This window comes from Arachis ipaensis, chromosome B4, assembly GCF_059453495.1.
Source record: "Arachis ipaensis isolate K30076 ecotype BB chromosome B4, ASM5945349v1, whole genome shotgun sequence".
In the NCBI taxonomy this organism is placed as follows: domain Eukaryota; kingdom Viridiplantae; phylum Streptophyta; class Magnoliopsida; order Fabales; family Fabaceae; genus Arachis; species Arachis ipaensis.
Genome location: NC_142439.1, coordinates 26,266,198 through 26,281,646, shown reverse-complemented (window position 1 = coordinate 26,281,646; position 15,449 = coordinate 26,266,198). Strand labels below are relative to the sequence as shown.

The following is a 15,449-nucleotide window of genomic DNA, read 5'->3' as shown; positions in this document are numbered from 1 at the left end:
AATGTTACCCAAGGTGAAAAAAATGTAAGTATATAATTCTCTACAATTATTAACCTAAGATAAACACAATGAATTGGAAAGAAATTAAGATTTATGAGTATGTAATGCCAAAAAACTTTTTTTTTTTCAAATTATATATTCATTATTTAAACTTACCACAGTATAGTCTCATTTTTATAGTATAAACTAGCCTTATTCTCCATATCTTATGCGAGAGATTATATTGAAATTAAAAAGTTTAATTGCTTCATTAATCTTTATAATTTCACTAAATTTTTAACTAGATTTTTATACTTTTTTCTCTTTCAATTGGATTCCTACATTGTTTTTAATTTTATAATTAAATCCTTCCAAGTGTTTTGCAAATTAAAAATATTCATAATTAAAAACCTCATTAGATTTTTTACCACATGCATTTTGGGAAAAAAATTCTGTTAATTTTAACATTTTTGATATAAAAAGGACTTAGTTACAAAATTAAAAGCAGGGTAGAAACTCAATTGAAAAGAAAAAAAATATAAAAATCTAATTAAAAATTTAGTAAAATTATAAAAACCAACAGAGTAATTAAATCAAATTAAAATATTATTTTTTAAAACTACAAATCACATTAATTTGTTAAATATATAATATCTTATACATAATGTTTTGGAATAGACACAATAGTTTGTTACGGATGTAGTTCAATATTCAAAATGTTTTTCGAAGAATTCATTGTTGATATGAAGTGACAGATGTCACTGTTAACTCCATATCTTATACTGTGATTAATGATTGACAAATAACAAATATAATTTAAAAACTCCACGATGATTCAACACAATGGCCAAAACATGTTGCAGATGATTCATATTCCACGAGTAAACTACAAAATCCTTGCATTAAAATAGCAAAGGAAATTTGATATGTGTAGAACTGTCTCAGCTATAATATTGAAAACACACATCTAGTTAAATATACTTATATACACAGACACCAAGGTGAGATGTTCTTACCAGAAAACAAAATCTCTACCAAAGATTATGCAATATCTACACATCTGATTCCCTGATACAAAGTTAAGATGCTTAGTGTTTAATCATCAGCAAAGTATCTCTCCTCCGCATCAATATTGGCTTCCCTCATCCAGTGATCATCAAGGGTCTCATCATTATCTATCTTAGTGTAATCCAGATGTTCATGATCTTCCCCTAATAAGAACTTCTGCTGCATAATGTACGTAAATTGGTTCATGCGGTCTTCCAGCTCTTCTGCGGATAGAGATGATTCCTGACTCTCTCTGGCTGGATCGGAAGCAACACCATCATCACTTATATCGGGTTGACTTAAGTGTCTCTGCTAGAGCAAAAACAAATGAAATTGTTTTAAGTCCAAAAACATAGTCATAGTTTTCTACAACCAAAGTTTTCGATATTAACATGCATACAGTGATTTTGCATGTGTAAGCTACAAGAGTAGATTATGCAAGACAGTCAATTATAAATGGTGGTGTGCAGTTGAGATTGTGTATAAGAATTGGATAAGATTATGTAACTAATCACTTCAAACTCATCTGTTGAATCTAATTCATAACATGGTCGAAAACCAACTTGAAGAAGCTGGAGAACATAGTTGAACTAGATGGTATCCTAAAATTTAATTTGCCATTTCTTTGCCCCACACAATTTCTTGTTCTTGGTCAATTAAATCTCGGCATGCAAATATATGATGCATATGTTATTGCTGCTTGCCACAGGCATACATTAATACATATCATATCCCTCTTATTTAGAGAGAACAGCCAAACAAAAACTGTCCTGAACCCCTGACCATGAATACAGATGATGCAGTGTCCCAATTCAAATACAGTTATTTAGCAGAATATCCAAATACAAGTAAAGTACACATTAAGAAACATTGTCACCAAAGTACCAGAATGCTCATGCTTCTAGATCAAATACAACACATAACTCCTTAACCGAGCTGAGCATAAAGACTATATAATAAGCTTACAAATTAAAACCTAACAATATCATAAGCAAGGTGTTGCAAGATTATCCTGATAGACAACACCAAAAATAGAATTAAACAAAGCAAACTTGCATTGAAACAGGTTAAGAAAGTTTAAAGAAAAGTACCTCAGCAGACTGTGTGTTGCTTCCATCTTTTTTCCTTTCTTCATTCCGCTCCTTCTTCTTCTCCTCCTCCTCCTCCTCCTCCTTCTCCTCCTCCTCCTCCTCCTCCTCTTCTTCCTCTTCCTCTTCCTCTTCCTCTTCTTGAAACCCCTCATTACCGACCCAGTCCCTTTCGGGCACACCCATCCTCTGCTGCTCCCCTCTAATCTTGGCAACCAGCTCAGCTTCCTCACATCGTCTCATTAAAGTCTCAGACCAGCGCTCCCCGGGCCTAGCCATGCCCCTGCTGCTCTGGTCCTGAAACTTCCCAACATATTCATGGTGCAGGTAAGGCTCCCTTTCCCTCATGGCGTCTTCGGAGAAGTAATGCCCATCATACACCAATTTATCCAAGTAAGCCCGCCTTCGGTTCTTCACGGTCACTGACCGCATCCTCAACTCCTCCGAAGTTGGGCTCATTATGCTCCTAAGCCTCTTTAGATGCCAATTAACCTCATAGTCGTCTTTCATGGAATCAAACTCTCCCAGCTCATCGCTAATAAGCTCAGAACCATATCGTTCTAGTACAAACACAGATTATAACCTTACTAAGGATACAGTAATAAGTTAACAAGAAAACCCTAACTCCATTGTTTTCTCAAAAGCAAGCATAATCAACTTTGAATTCATTTCTATATTCACTCTCGATATATACCTAAAGTTGCAAGAAAGTGTCCAATCAAAATAAATAAATAACAAGACATTACAACACCTCTGATGCTGAACTTCGTTGATGGAGAAGAGTAAGGGTTTAGAATTAGATACCTAAGAAGAGAGGAACGTCTCTGGAGAGAAGGTCGCGGAAGATTTGCTTGCGCTGGGAAGGGAGAGTGGCGGTGGATTGGAGGGCGCGTGGGAAGTACAGGTTCTCCAAACACGATAGCCTCTCCGATATTTTCTCCATCGCTTCCGAACTCATCACCTGCTTCTTCTTCTCTTTCTGCTCTTCCATCTCTGTTTCTCTCTGTCTCCTTGCTCGGCGGATGAATCTTGAATGTTGATGACAAATGAAAAAGTGTTTTTTTTTTTTTTTGCCATGGAACTGAATGTTTGTTGTATCTGCCATCTTCTCATGCTCATGGGCCACCTTAACTTGGCCCGTTTTGAAAACTTGGGCCTTAGCCTCTCACATACATATTCTTTTCCATTTTTTGGGTCTTATACACTCTTATCTTTATGTTATGGGCTTCCTCATGTAGTTTAGTTGGGTTGGATTGAAGATACTTCGGTCTTCATGACCCAAAAAAGGATACTTTGAACTCCAAAAAGAGAGAAGCTTTGGATTCTGGTTAGCAAATAAAGACCACTGAAAATTTTCCATTGATACTCCACGTGATGTAGTTACATAATTAAATCAATTTACATGCATTAAATCACTAAAGTTCTAATGCATGTGTTCATAAATCCCTTCGATATAAGCTTTGCCGTCAAGGAAAATCCCCAATGGTAGTGCAATAATAGTTCAAACATCGTCAACCATAAAAATGATTTCATCTACAAAGGTTGAAATTGGCAACATAATTGCATTTCTCGGCAAAGAACAGCAGCTGTGATTCTATGATCAATGAGCAAAGATCAAATGACGGATCCATTTGATGATTGATAGGATTAATGAATAATACTACAAAAAGTACACCATGACAGATGGATATTTATTGGAAAACTCAAACTATACCCACCCATTTCCTAAACTCCTGAACATGCTCAAGCCTTTTGAGTTGTGCTTCTGTTCTTGCATCTGATGCTTTTAAACTCTTATAAAGATTTTTGTGAAGTCTTAAGAACTCAACTTTATACATCAACTTATCAGCATACATGTTTTGGTCTCTCATATGGCCAATGACTTCCATCACTCGCTCAAAGTATCCACCGCGAAGAAAGTTTATTAGTAGTAACTCGTATAGATCTCTATTTGCCGGAAAACCACAACCCTTCATGAATCTCTTGATCTCTCCCCACAAGATTGTGATCTCGCGATACATACCAAGAGATGAATATCCACGTAGCAGATAAGCAAAAGTCTGAATAGTGGGCTGAATGTTCATTTCAACCATTCTTCTATACACCTTTAGTGCATCTTCCATCATTCTCGCCATGCAAAAGAAGTGGATGGAAGAATTAAACTCATACACCAAAGGAAAAATCCGATCTTCATCTTTCAATATTTGAACCAAGGTGACGACCAAATTCGATTTAACAAGTGAATCTGATGTTTCCACACAATGAAAGTGTTCGTGGATAGTATCATCAGCCAATTCTTTATCCAAATGAACCCTTGTCATTTGTTTTAGCAGTGCATTTGCTACTCTTTGCATTCTGCGCCTACGATATGCTGACAAGAGTAACATATATGTATCCCAGTCCAATGGAGATCCAGCAGCCTCTGCATCATCCAAAATGTCATGAGCAGATTCAAGCCATCCAAAGTGAATGCAAGCACCAATTGCATCAGAACACAAACTAGATCCTGCTACTGAATATAGTTCCTCTTGAACGCTAAGTAAAAGCTTTGAAAGTTCACTAATCCTCCCATCTTTCTTGTAACCGGTAATGAATTTTGCCAGTGCTCTGTTGCTGAGAACAAGTTTTTGACCCCTATAAAAGATCAGGTCTTGTCTACCTTCAGGTTTAACAACAGAATCATTCTGCAGCAGCTCAGGCTCAATATGTATCTTTAGTCCAGCCCTAAGGTTACGCGATCCAATTGCAATAGAGCAAGGCTTTTGAAGATCTTTCCTATTTTCTTTATTATCATGACGATTATGTGAACTATTCATATCAAAAACAAGCTTAGCAGCAGCATCAATGTCATTAAACTTGAAGTGCAAGCTCAACAAACTATCATAGAATTGTCGATAGAGGCGAATGAAAGCAGCTGACACACTATCAATGTGATCTTTTAATTCCCTTATTTCATCTCTTAAACCATTCATCTCTAGAATCTGTGAAACTATTACAACAGTGTGTGCATCAACCACTGTCCCAGTTAGTGCCACTAATTCAATCAGCAACAAGCCCTTCAAGGGTAAATTAAACCTCACACAAGCATCAAGAACAAGGCAAAAGATTGATGCATCTGGCTTAACCACATCCGCAGATTGAGCCTTTTTATCCTTCAAGCAAATGTAAAAGTCACAAACCTGAGACAAATAATTACATGCAATATATGCTCCAATCTCTGTCTTCACAAGGTGCAAGAAGACCAAGCACAACAAATGCATAGGGGGCACACACCCCTTATCCAGCATCAATCTAAGAATCACCGCTGCAGAGGTTGACATTTGCAACCTTGCCAAAGAAAGTGCAAGTTTGGTTAACGTATCAACATGAACCAAACCAGAATTATTCTCCTCTTTAACCACCTGCAAAACCAAATCAAAAGCTTTTCTCGTCCAAGAATGATTAGATGAATAAGACAACTGAACAATGAGCTGGTTTAGCAACTGAACCTCAGGGTACCCATACAGTGTCCTAAAATCCTGAAAGGATTCCCATCCTTCATGCATCTGATGGTTTCTCAAAGCAGTTTTGAGCTTCCCTAGTAGAATTGCTTGGGTAGAACGTTCCCATGGTAATCTTTCACAGTCACTACTACTAGAAGTGGAAATTTTTTGCAAAATGGGATTGAAATGCCCAGGAAAAAATCTCTGCAAAGTTGAAGCCCTTCTGACCAAACGGTTGTGCAATGGAATGTATCTTGTGAAAGGAAGAACCATTCCAGGATGCCTGTACCTAATGAGCTTGATGCATACACAACTGCAGTCCCAAGAGAGTAAGAAGTTACAAAATAAAAGAGATATTATCAATTAAATAAATAACAATTTTAGAAGCAACAATTACATAATCCATTATTCTCATTATACACAATTAGAATTAGGCAACTAAGCCTCATACTGCCAAAAATAAAATAAAATATACAGGAAGAAAGTGAGGCTATGATGGCTGAGGGACGAATGCCACCTGCAGAACTAACGACAACAGCGATGGTGAAGGCCTGAAGGCTCAATTGCTCAAGGCTGAGAGATGAAGGAGTGACGAGATCGCTGGTGGGGTGAGACAGAGAACAAGTGGAAGCAGAGTTGGATTAGAAAACTAATAGTATCTGGGCCCAAAAGTTCCCGCTGTTTGCGCCATCTAGTTTCACTTTTCTTTTTCTTTTTGATCATTTTTATTTTTATTTTTATTTCCTTTAAATCCAGCATATAGCTCCACATGTCACTATATCCTTCTTCCTGATGCTTTTGTTTGCTTCCTATAGCTATAGGAATTGGTCTCATTTGTCTGCATGTGCTTTAAATATTGGCGTTGGAAAGTCACCAAATGTGATAAAAGGTGTAAGTCCCCAAAGTCTTACCATGTGCTGGTGACATATGGAAATTTCAAAAGTTAATTAAAGCACCTAGTTCAAAGAGAATAAATGTAAATTCAAAGAATGAATAAGTGTGTTTGAAATTTGGACAATCTATTGTTGAAAATCTTCTCCCCTACATATGCATCATTGATGCAAACTTTTATCTATATAAAACAGTGATCACTCAACAGAAGAGCAAAACTTTCTTTTGAGGAAAAGAATCCAATTCACTCCTCCTTTACTGTTACTTATTTTTTCTACATCAAATATTTTACATGTACCCTAGCATCACCATTATCACATGCAAACACTTCATTGTCATTTACACACTTTCATTTACCCAACCATCACAATTATCACACACAAACACTCCATTGTCATTTACACAGTGACAACACATATTGGGTATACACAGTCGTCTCTGCAACGTTTCAATTCACAAACATTACAGAAAATAAATACAATAAGAGAGAATTGAAAACCGATGCTATGTGACTTGCATAATCACATCATGTTAAAAGCAAGAATAAAGAAGAAAGAAGAAAACTGAAAAAACAGTGGAAGAAGATAATAGGAGCAAAGAGAAGGGAAGAGAAGGGGGCACAACTTCACCAATGGTTACTTCATCTGAGCCGCCACCGGACATGAGGTTGCTGTCTTCCATAGTTGGTGAGTCTCCGAAAGATCTAAATGAACGAACCATGGTGGTGGCAAGTTTCATGGAGCCACCTTTCCTCTCTCTCTCTCTCCCCAGTCTCCTCTCTCCATCTCCCTTCGCTCCCCCTCTTTGTGTCAGAAGCCCACATTCGTCTCATTATCAAACTCTCTCTCCCCAAGTTGTTGGTGATATATATGTGACTTAAACTAAAACCAAGAGCACACATACCCTTTGATATATATTTTTTCTTACTTGGGTTGGGCAAGCATGACTAAAACAGAACAAGCCCACTACAATAGTCCAAAACAACAATGCAGCACATTCCCTTCTTTTCCTTTATTTATTTGTTATTTGTTTATTTTTCAAAAAACCATGAATGTCAAAGGAACCACTAACTTCAAAGATTATGTCAAAAATTTTAACAAGGATAACTCAGATAAAATGTAATAACAATATCCAAAGCCAGTAGCATTACTATCTAAAGGCTTAAAGCAATGCTAAGGATTAGCTTAGGGAACTAAAATGTGTCTATGACAGACAAGGGAGCTCCATATGAACCAATTATTACAGTTCCAACTACAGCAAATTCAATGAGCGCACACATATTATTAGAAATTATATAATTTACCTTAGGGTCTGTCCGCAGAGTCAACTTTAAACATGCCTTACTATTTCATTTGGCCAGTCTTTTCTCATGCAGTTACCAATCTTTATTTTTCCTGCACAAAACCAGATGTTAAGTCATCAAGTTCATCATGATATAAGCTCCATCATATATGTCAGTGATGATAAAGGCATGAAAACCTCAAGCTCATCCATAGGAAGTTGAGATTCGCAAAATAAAAGTTCCAGACTTTATGGTTTGAATTCATCTAGAACATTGAATTCAATCATGCTCCCTAATCCATGCTTTCATGTGCCCGTAATTAATCTAACAGTAGCTCTGCTGTAAACAATTTCAACTCTCATTATTCTTTATCAGAAAATTCAACTCACATTAATTCCTAGTTCCCTAATCCATGCTTTCATGGGCCTATAATTACTCTAATTCCTTTCTTGGTCTGAATTCATAGTAGCAGTAGGTGGTGTTAGTCATTGCAATTTAACTTTGAACAATCATATGCAAGGCACTTACTACATTGTGTTTGATGAGAATGGATTAGTGAACCTAAATGGCAAGCAAAACAGAAGCAAACTGAGTCCTATCTCCTTCCATTTGTCTTTAATTAAATTCAAATCACAAGCAAAACAAAAGCAAATTAACGGTCCAGAATGTTAATTGGTTCATTTTTTCATAAAGTAACAAGGTTTAATCATACACAAGCAAATTACGGCTATTAAAGAGCTCTCCCTGAATTTAATGAAGCTTACTCACACACTGTATTTTCACCCAATAAAGAGGAAAAACCAGAACTAATCTAATAAAATAAAAATATAAAAACTTGAACTAATGCATATTCTTAAGAGATCAAGTCATCAGTATTGAATAAGAAATCAAGATATGGAGAGAACTGACAAAGGCGGCGAGAGAGAGAAGACATAGCAGCAGCCGCAGAGAAGAGATAGGACGCAAGGTTCTAAAAACCGGACCGGTCATCAAACCGCTCTAGTCACTGGTTCACTGGTTTACTGATCCAACCGGTCTAACCGTGATTCAACTAGAAAAACCGTTCCATAATAAAATAATAAATAAATTATAAATAAACATCCTAAATATTTTTCAAATTTAAAACCCTACATAAAATATCACAAACTAAACATAGTTAATCATCAAAATATGCAATAACTTGCTGCAAATTTGTTGATAGTTAACATAATTATACTTCCATTAAAAATAGCTTGGATTGAATTACAATGCACAAGTTAAAGATAGAGAATATTGTCTTAATGTAGCTAAGTCAAAAAGTAAAACAAAAAATGATAGTGTTGCACAATAAACACACAACAGAGCCTGAAACAAACACACAACAGAGGCTGAAACAAAAACACAACAAAGCCTGAAACAAAAAGAATCCAACACGGAGGAGGGATAGCAAGTCGGCGGAGATCAAGAATTGTCATAAAATAACAACCAAACAATGAAAACAGAATTTTTTTTATACAACAGAACAATCAAAACATGAATCATACAATCACTAATTGCAAATTTTTTCTTCATAAGAACAGAACAATGAAAACATGAAGCATATAATAAATCAAAAGATCACCAATTGCAAATTTTTTAATAAGAACAGAAGTTAGAACAGTGAAAAATGAAGAAAGATTAACAGATTTCAACCCAATTTTAACAAAGCTCATCACAATGATTAACAACAAAAAAAAAGCAATGAAGGAACATTGAATCAATAACATAGTCAGTGCAAATTCAAGAAACTTTAATAAAATTTAACTACAGAATATAGAGTTATCAATTTAAAATTTATTATCAAATACAATCAGTGAGCAAAACCAATCAACCAAGTACTGACTGGGCATTCAAAAAAAAAAAAAAAAAGAATCAAAAGAACATTTAAATCACAGCAAAAAACACAACAACAACAATAGGAACATTTAAAACAAAGCAACCTAAAAATAAAATCTAAAAAACACCATTGCTGAAAACAATGATTTGATACTGTATGCCCAAAGAATTAAAAGCTAAGCTTAAAGGAAAGTGAAGAATACCCAAATCAAAGAACCTTCAATCACAGCTTAAATCAAGAACAGAAAATCACAACAGAAACAAAACAAATTAAAAGTAACAGAAGAACAACAGAACAACACCACAAGAACAATTAGCAAATTAACAAGTTCACAATAACTGTTAAAATTTACCGGAAGAACACTAATGCAAGTGGAATCATCATGCTAATATGTTTTCTGCAAAGATGCTATTTGTGCAGCTAAAATTTCCTAATTACTAAGATCCAATTATTCTTATTTCACATGCAATCACTTACTAAATTTCTAAAAGCTAGAAATTATAAAACCAACCAGAAATATGGTTAAAGCATTTCATCAAACATGTTGATTGTGGTAAAATTAAAATGAAATAAGAGAATTCAAAGCTTAATATCAATGTGATAGAGAAGAGAACATAACTATTGTAACTTTAATTCAGTCTATGGAAAAATCCAAACCACTACCAAATCAAATAGTTACTTATTGTAATAGAAATCAGAAGTTGCAGAGTTTGAAGCAGAGTATTGGTGTCGTGTGAGTGTATTGTCTGGTGGCGGGTTTAGGGAACTCACGGCGGCGACAAAAGAGAGCAGTTCGACGGCTAGGTGGAGCGCGCGGGTTGGTCGCAGAGTTTGAAGCAGAGCAACGTGGCTTCCAAACGAACGCGAATGCTAGCTCGAACGGTGAACGGCGAAGAACGCGAACGAAGACGACAGCTGAACGAAGACGCGAACGTGACGCGAACGTGAACGGCAAACAAAACGGCGACGGAAGCGCGGCTGAGCAGACAAAGACGACGGACGCCGAGCTCGAGGAAGCAGCCACGATCGGTGACAGCGAACACGGGTTGAAGACGGACGGCGGCAGTATGCCACTCCTTGCGGCGGTGGTGTAGGCTCACAGTGCTAGGGTTTTTTGGCTGGGTTTGTGTGATTTCTTTCTGAATGAAAGAAAGAAAGGGAGAAAGGGAGAAAGAAACGAAGGAGCTTCCGTTTTTCACCGGTTTTCTAAACAACGGCCTGACCGGATCGTTAATGTTGCCGGTTCGTGGTTGAACCGGTCTGACCAACCGGTCTGGTTCGATTTTCAGAACATTGTAGGAGTGATGTTGGAGAAAGAAGTGTGTTTGCCAGAGAGACTGGGGTGGGGCTGTCAGAGCAGATTAGGGATTTGGAGGAGATGGAGGTCGTTGAAAGAGAGGATGAATCTTGGCTTAATTTAGGCCGGCTTGCTGGTTAGAACCAAGACTAAAGAAATGTAGATTTAGTTATAGTAGTTCGATTCCAGAAATGATTGTTCGGCTCTTGTGCACTAGAAATATTTATAAGTTGGAAAGTTCATTAGCAATTATTTTATTCGGGTGAAATACCCTTTTTAAAACCATTGTGAAAAATATAGAGTGATATTCAAAGCTGTGCACCAATTTCGTCCGAGTGAAATTATCTGTTTTCGTCCCACCAAAATATCTTTTTAGTCCGACAAAAATGTCTTGATCCGTATTAGTATTTCTTCCTTCTAATTCATATTTGTATAAAACACCAATATAGCATCCATTTAAAAAATAAATTCGAAACTAAAGCAGCAACTGCAGCACTAATATATATAATATGAAAAATGCTATTTGTACACCATTTTTCAATCAACAATTTTAGCCACTTTCATTAGGATACAGTAAAAAATACGGTTATGAAAATAAATGTATAAAGATGCACTAAGATTCAAAGACAATACAACGCGCTTAGGAATTTTTTCATCACGCTAAAAATTCCCTCTTTCAATTGCAATTTTTTCTCTTCTCGGTAGAGGAGTTCCACTGCATGTACCTCACTTCTCTTCTCTTCGATTGCGTCACTGCATGCACCTTAGTCCTTGCTTTTTTCTCTTCTCCATGCTTTCCTTTGCTCTGCTTCAATCCCATGGTTCACAAAAATTCTTCTCAGTGCCATATACTTTTGGTTCTTGTTATCTTAGGGTTTTGATTATAACTTTTGATTCAATGAGATTTGTATTTAATTTACTTCGTATGTTAATTTTTTATTCCTTATTTTATTTTAATTTTTTGATTATTCATTTTTTATTTCTAATTTGATTTTAATTTTTTTATTATCCATTTTTTACTCCTAATTATCCATTATCTATTTTAATTTGCATCTAAATCGAGATATTCATGATTGTGGAGTTAAATACGTAGCATTGCCATTGATTTTGTTGCATACATTTGCATTGTGTTGTCTTAGAACTTTTATTTTAAGGGATTTTGGCATTTGATTTTATAATGAAACTGAAATATATGCTGTCAATGTAGTTAAGTGTTCTAAGCTTAGATAGATATACAACATAGCATTTGATTTTAATTTTTTTATTATCTATTTTTTTATTCTTGATTTGATTTTAAATTTTTTATTATCTATGTTTTAGGTTGTTTCAACCATAGGAATGACATTTTTTCTGTAAAAAATTATGAAGCTTTTTATACCAATTATGCAAAAAGGGTTGATTTTTCATGAAATATAAGAACTACTAAGTGGGATCAAAATAGACAGATTACATGCTAAATATTGATATATTCTAGAGCTGGTTATCGAAGATCAAAAATTGATCCATTAAAGAAGACAAATCTAACTTTCGAGCAAAATTGTAAAGCTAGGATTATCGTGAAATGGATAAGAAGCTGGAATATGTGCTAACCTTTGTGAATATCCAGCATAATCATGCTATTAGTCCTAGCATGGTAAACACTCTGAAAAAGAATAGGAAACTAAGCTTGCATGTCAAACGGATAGCTGAAATCAATAATGAAGCTGGTGTTATAATGAGAAATACCTATCAGAGTTTAGCAACTTTTGTTAGTGGCTATGACAAATTGACTTTTGCATGTGTTTGATGTATAGGGATAGGTAGAATAGAATGACTTTACTGCTGACTGTGCATGATATACTAAGTTTGATTATATACTCTTATTTTTGCTTGTGTTTGATGTATAGGAATAGGTAGAATATAATGAATTTGTTGCTGCTGTGCATGATATACTGAGTTTGATTATGTACTCTTGTTTTTGTATATATTTGATGTATAGGAATATGTAGAATAGAATAAATTTGCTGCTACTGCTGTGCATGATATACTGAGTTTGATTGTTTAATTTAGTCAGTTTAATTATGTACTCTTGTTTTTATTATATGTATGATATGTCTTTTGCCTTATTTGTTAGGATTAACCACCATGCCCAATTATTGCTACTTGGTTTCGCTCTTCTTTCATGCGAAGAAAAGAGTTCCTTTATTTGGTTATTTAATTGTTGGATGCAATGTATGTGTGGCAAGCCGCCTATTGGCATATTGACGGATCAATGCAAAGCTATGCGAAATGCTATTGAAAAATCGTTCCCAATAACACAACATCAATGGTGTATTAACACCCTAATATTCAATTCCTTATGCTCGAGTCATAAGTCAATTATATTACGGTGGTACGACTCTCAGGTGGATTTTTAATACATAATTATAAGTAAAATAGAAAGAAGTATTAATCGAGAAGCCTGAAAAGAGTAAAAATAAAATCGCGAAGTCGTGTCACTCAAGTATCGACAACTAAAAGATAAAGCGTGAAGTCGAAAGCGATATACAGATAAAGGCATAAAGGAGAGTAAGAGAAGGACAGTATATAGATATATAACATAAGTAAATAGCCACTAGTCATGACCCGCGAAGTTTAGGCCGGCTAGGGTACAGTATGAAAGTAGTTGACAATAGTATCTCCTAATCTCTCCCAAAAGAAACATAAGAGCCTCTATAGGCAAGTTTAGAAGAGTTCAATACATAATAAAGCTTTTCAAAATCATAAGAATAGAGAGATTCTAAGCAAATATAAAGTAGAGAATATAAAGATCTTCGCCATCTCTCAGATGAACTACATCTCACTTCTGAGCACCTGGACCTGTATCTGGAAAACAAGAGATATATACGGAATGAGAACCCCCGACCCATGGGTTTCTAGTACGGTAAAAATGCCAAATAAATACAATGCATTGTAATAAAAACTCACTAAGCATCCTAAATTTTCTTTCACCAAATATTCATCCTATGTTCTCGCTAATCCATAAATAGGCAACTGTCATAAGGGAATGCTAAATCTGATTCATATTCCTCATGCTTCCCAACTTTCTAACTCTCCGACGATTCACAATCAGAATTATAAACGAAACCATCCCCAGTTATTCTGTCTCAACAATTATATATCGTTACCTCATATCCTCACCTGGAGCAAGTGAAATCACTTCACTGCGTCTACCCAGGAGCTCAAATTATCTCATTCTCTACCTGGAGCAAGTGAAATCACTTCACTGCGTCTACCCAGGAAACTCAAATTATCTCATTCTCTACCTGGAGCAAGTGAAATCACTTCACTGCATCTACCCAGGGAGCTCAATTACCTCATTCAATAATCATCATCATTATTCAATTACATCATCAACTCATCTCATCAAAAACAGCCCTCAGCGTCCACTGACACCAGCATAAGGGACCTCTCAGTTGTACAAACACAAGCAATTCAGGCAAGTAATACATAATAAGGTACAAGTAGAACAAGTAGCACATAATCATGTAACATAGCATATAGATATAGCAATCCAAAACAAATAGGCAAACCCAAATAATTCAAATATATGTAAATGATGTATGCATGCCCTATGCCTGATGAGTCTCATCTATCGGTTATAAAGCCAACCCGACAAGTCCTGATAGCTAACCGTTGGACTGTCCCTCTGTCATGCATCCCCAACTCGAGTTATTCACAATCATAATCACAATCACACAACACCCACACTGGTGTTTATCCACGGGGGCAAGCTCATCCGGAACTTTCACAGTGTCTGGCCACACTTACGACATAGGATCAGTAGAGTATAAAGTCTCCACCTGGAGCACGTGGTGGCTAGCCACTGCTTTCACCTAGGGAAACTCGTATCTCAGATAGTGGAAGTGCAACATTCACATTTCATTTAATAAACTTATATGCAAATCATACTCAGCCATAATTCAATAATAGTTTAGCCATAATTCAGCAATAACTCAACCATTCGGCTCATAATACAATTCATAACCAGCCAATTTATTAACAGTTACAACCCTTCAGCTCATGGCATATAAAGCACTTCCACCATCATCCTCCGTATCTCATACCATTATCTTAAATTATTGAAGAGAGAACTTTTGCGTGGTATAGAATTCAGAATAAATTCCCGTTGCAAGTATAGCTTCTAAACCAACAAAAGTCCTTTCTTACAAACGTTTTGGTTGTCACAAGTAACAAACCCCTTAAAAATTGATAACCGAAGTATTTAACCTCGGGTCGTCTTCTCAAGGAACTGCAGGGAGGTATGTTCTTATATTGGTTATGAGTTTTGTAAATTTGGGGTTTTGAAAGTAAGGAACAAGTAATTTAAATGACAAGTAAAATAAATAAATAACTATAAAATAAACTCTTGACAAGGCATGAAAATTCGGAAGTCCTATCCTAGTTATTCTTATGAGAATTGAAGTTAATCCCACTTAGTTAACCTTTACGAAAGCAAGAAAAAGTTAAGTGAACTAATTAGTTAGATCTCCCAAGTCCTAGCCAACTC

The 15,449-nt window shown here is 35.7% G+C and overlaps 2 protein-coding genes across 8 annotated transcripts; both read right to left on the bottom strand.

Moving 5' to 3' along the window:
* Positions 1–823: 823 nt before the first annotated feature.
* LOC107636316 (uncharacterized) lies at positions 824–3,299 on the bottom strand. Its single transcript, XM_088484033.1, has 3 exons — positions 2,919–3,299; positions 2,118–2,674; positions 824–1,335 (listed from the first exon to the last, which is right to left on the bottom strand). Exons 1-3 carry the CDS (start codon positions 3,217–3,219, stop codon positions 1,075–1,077), a joined length of 1,119 nt encoding a protein of 372 aa, XP_088340159.1. The 5' UTR covers positions 3,220–3,299; the 3' UTR covers positions 824–1,074.
* Positions 3,300–3,718: 419 nt separating this feature from the next.
* On the bottom strand, positions 3,719–11,199 carry LOC107639202 (pentatricopeptide repeat-containing protein At4g17616-like). 7 transcript variants are annotated; one of them, XM_016342661.3, is made up of 4 exons: positions 10,396–10,769; positions 7,791–7,881; positions 6,114–6,513; positions 3,719–5,909 (listed from the first exon to the last, which is right to left on the bottom strand). In XM_016342661.3, exon 4 carries the CDS (start codon positions 5,867–5,869, stop codon positions 3,818–3,820), a length of 2,052 nt encoding a protein of 683 aa, XP_016198147.1. In that variant the 5' UTR covers positions 5,870–5,909; positions 6,114–6,513; positions 7,791–7,881; positions 10,396–10,769; the 3' UTR covers positions 3,719–3,817. The 7 variants fall into 7 exon arrangements, with proteins under 7 accessions (XP_016198147.1, XP_088340156.1, XP_088340157.1 ...); XM_088484030.1 differs by having other exon boundaries at positions 3,719–7,289; positions 10,396–11,199; XM_088484031.1 differs by having other exon boundaries at positions 3,719–6,513; positions 10,396–11,066.
* Positions 11,200–15,449: the final 4,250 nt, after the last annotated feature.

Bases quoted from the DNA above. Each gene is read 5' to 3' on its own strand.
- LOC107639202 (XM_088484030.1), bottom strand. From the start codon at position 5,869: ATGGTTCTTCCTTTCACAAGATACATTCCATTGCACAACCGTTTGGTC.
- LOC107636316 (XM_088484033.1), bottom strand. From the start codon at position 3,219: ATGGCAGATACAACAAACATTCAGTTCCATGGCAAAAAAAAAAAAAAA. The intron at 2,675-2,918 runs GTATCTAATTCT...TGTTTGTACTAG, and splicing joins AGACGTTCCTCTCTTCTTAG to AACGATATGGTTCTGAGCTT. The intron at 1,336-2,117 runs GTACTTTTCTTT...TTGCTCTAGCAG, and splicing joins GCAACACACAGTCTGCTGAG to AGACACTTAAGTCAACCCGA.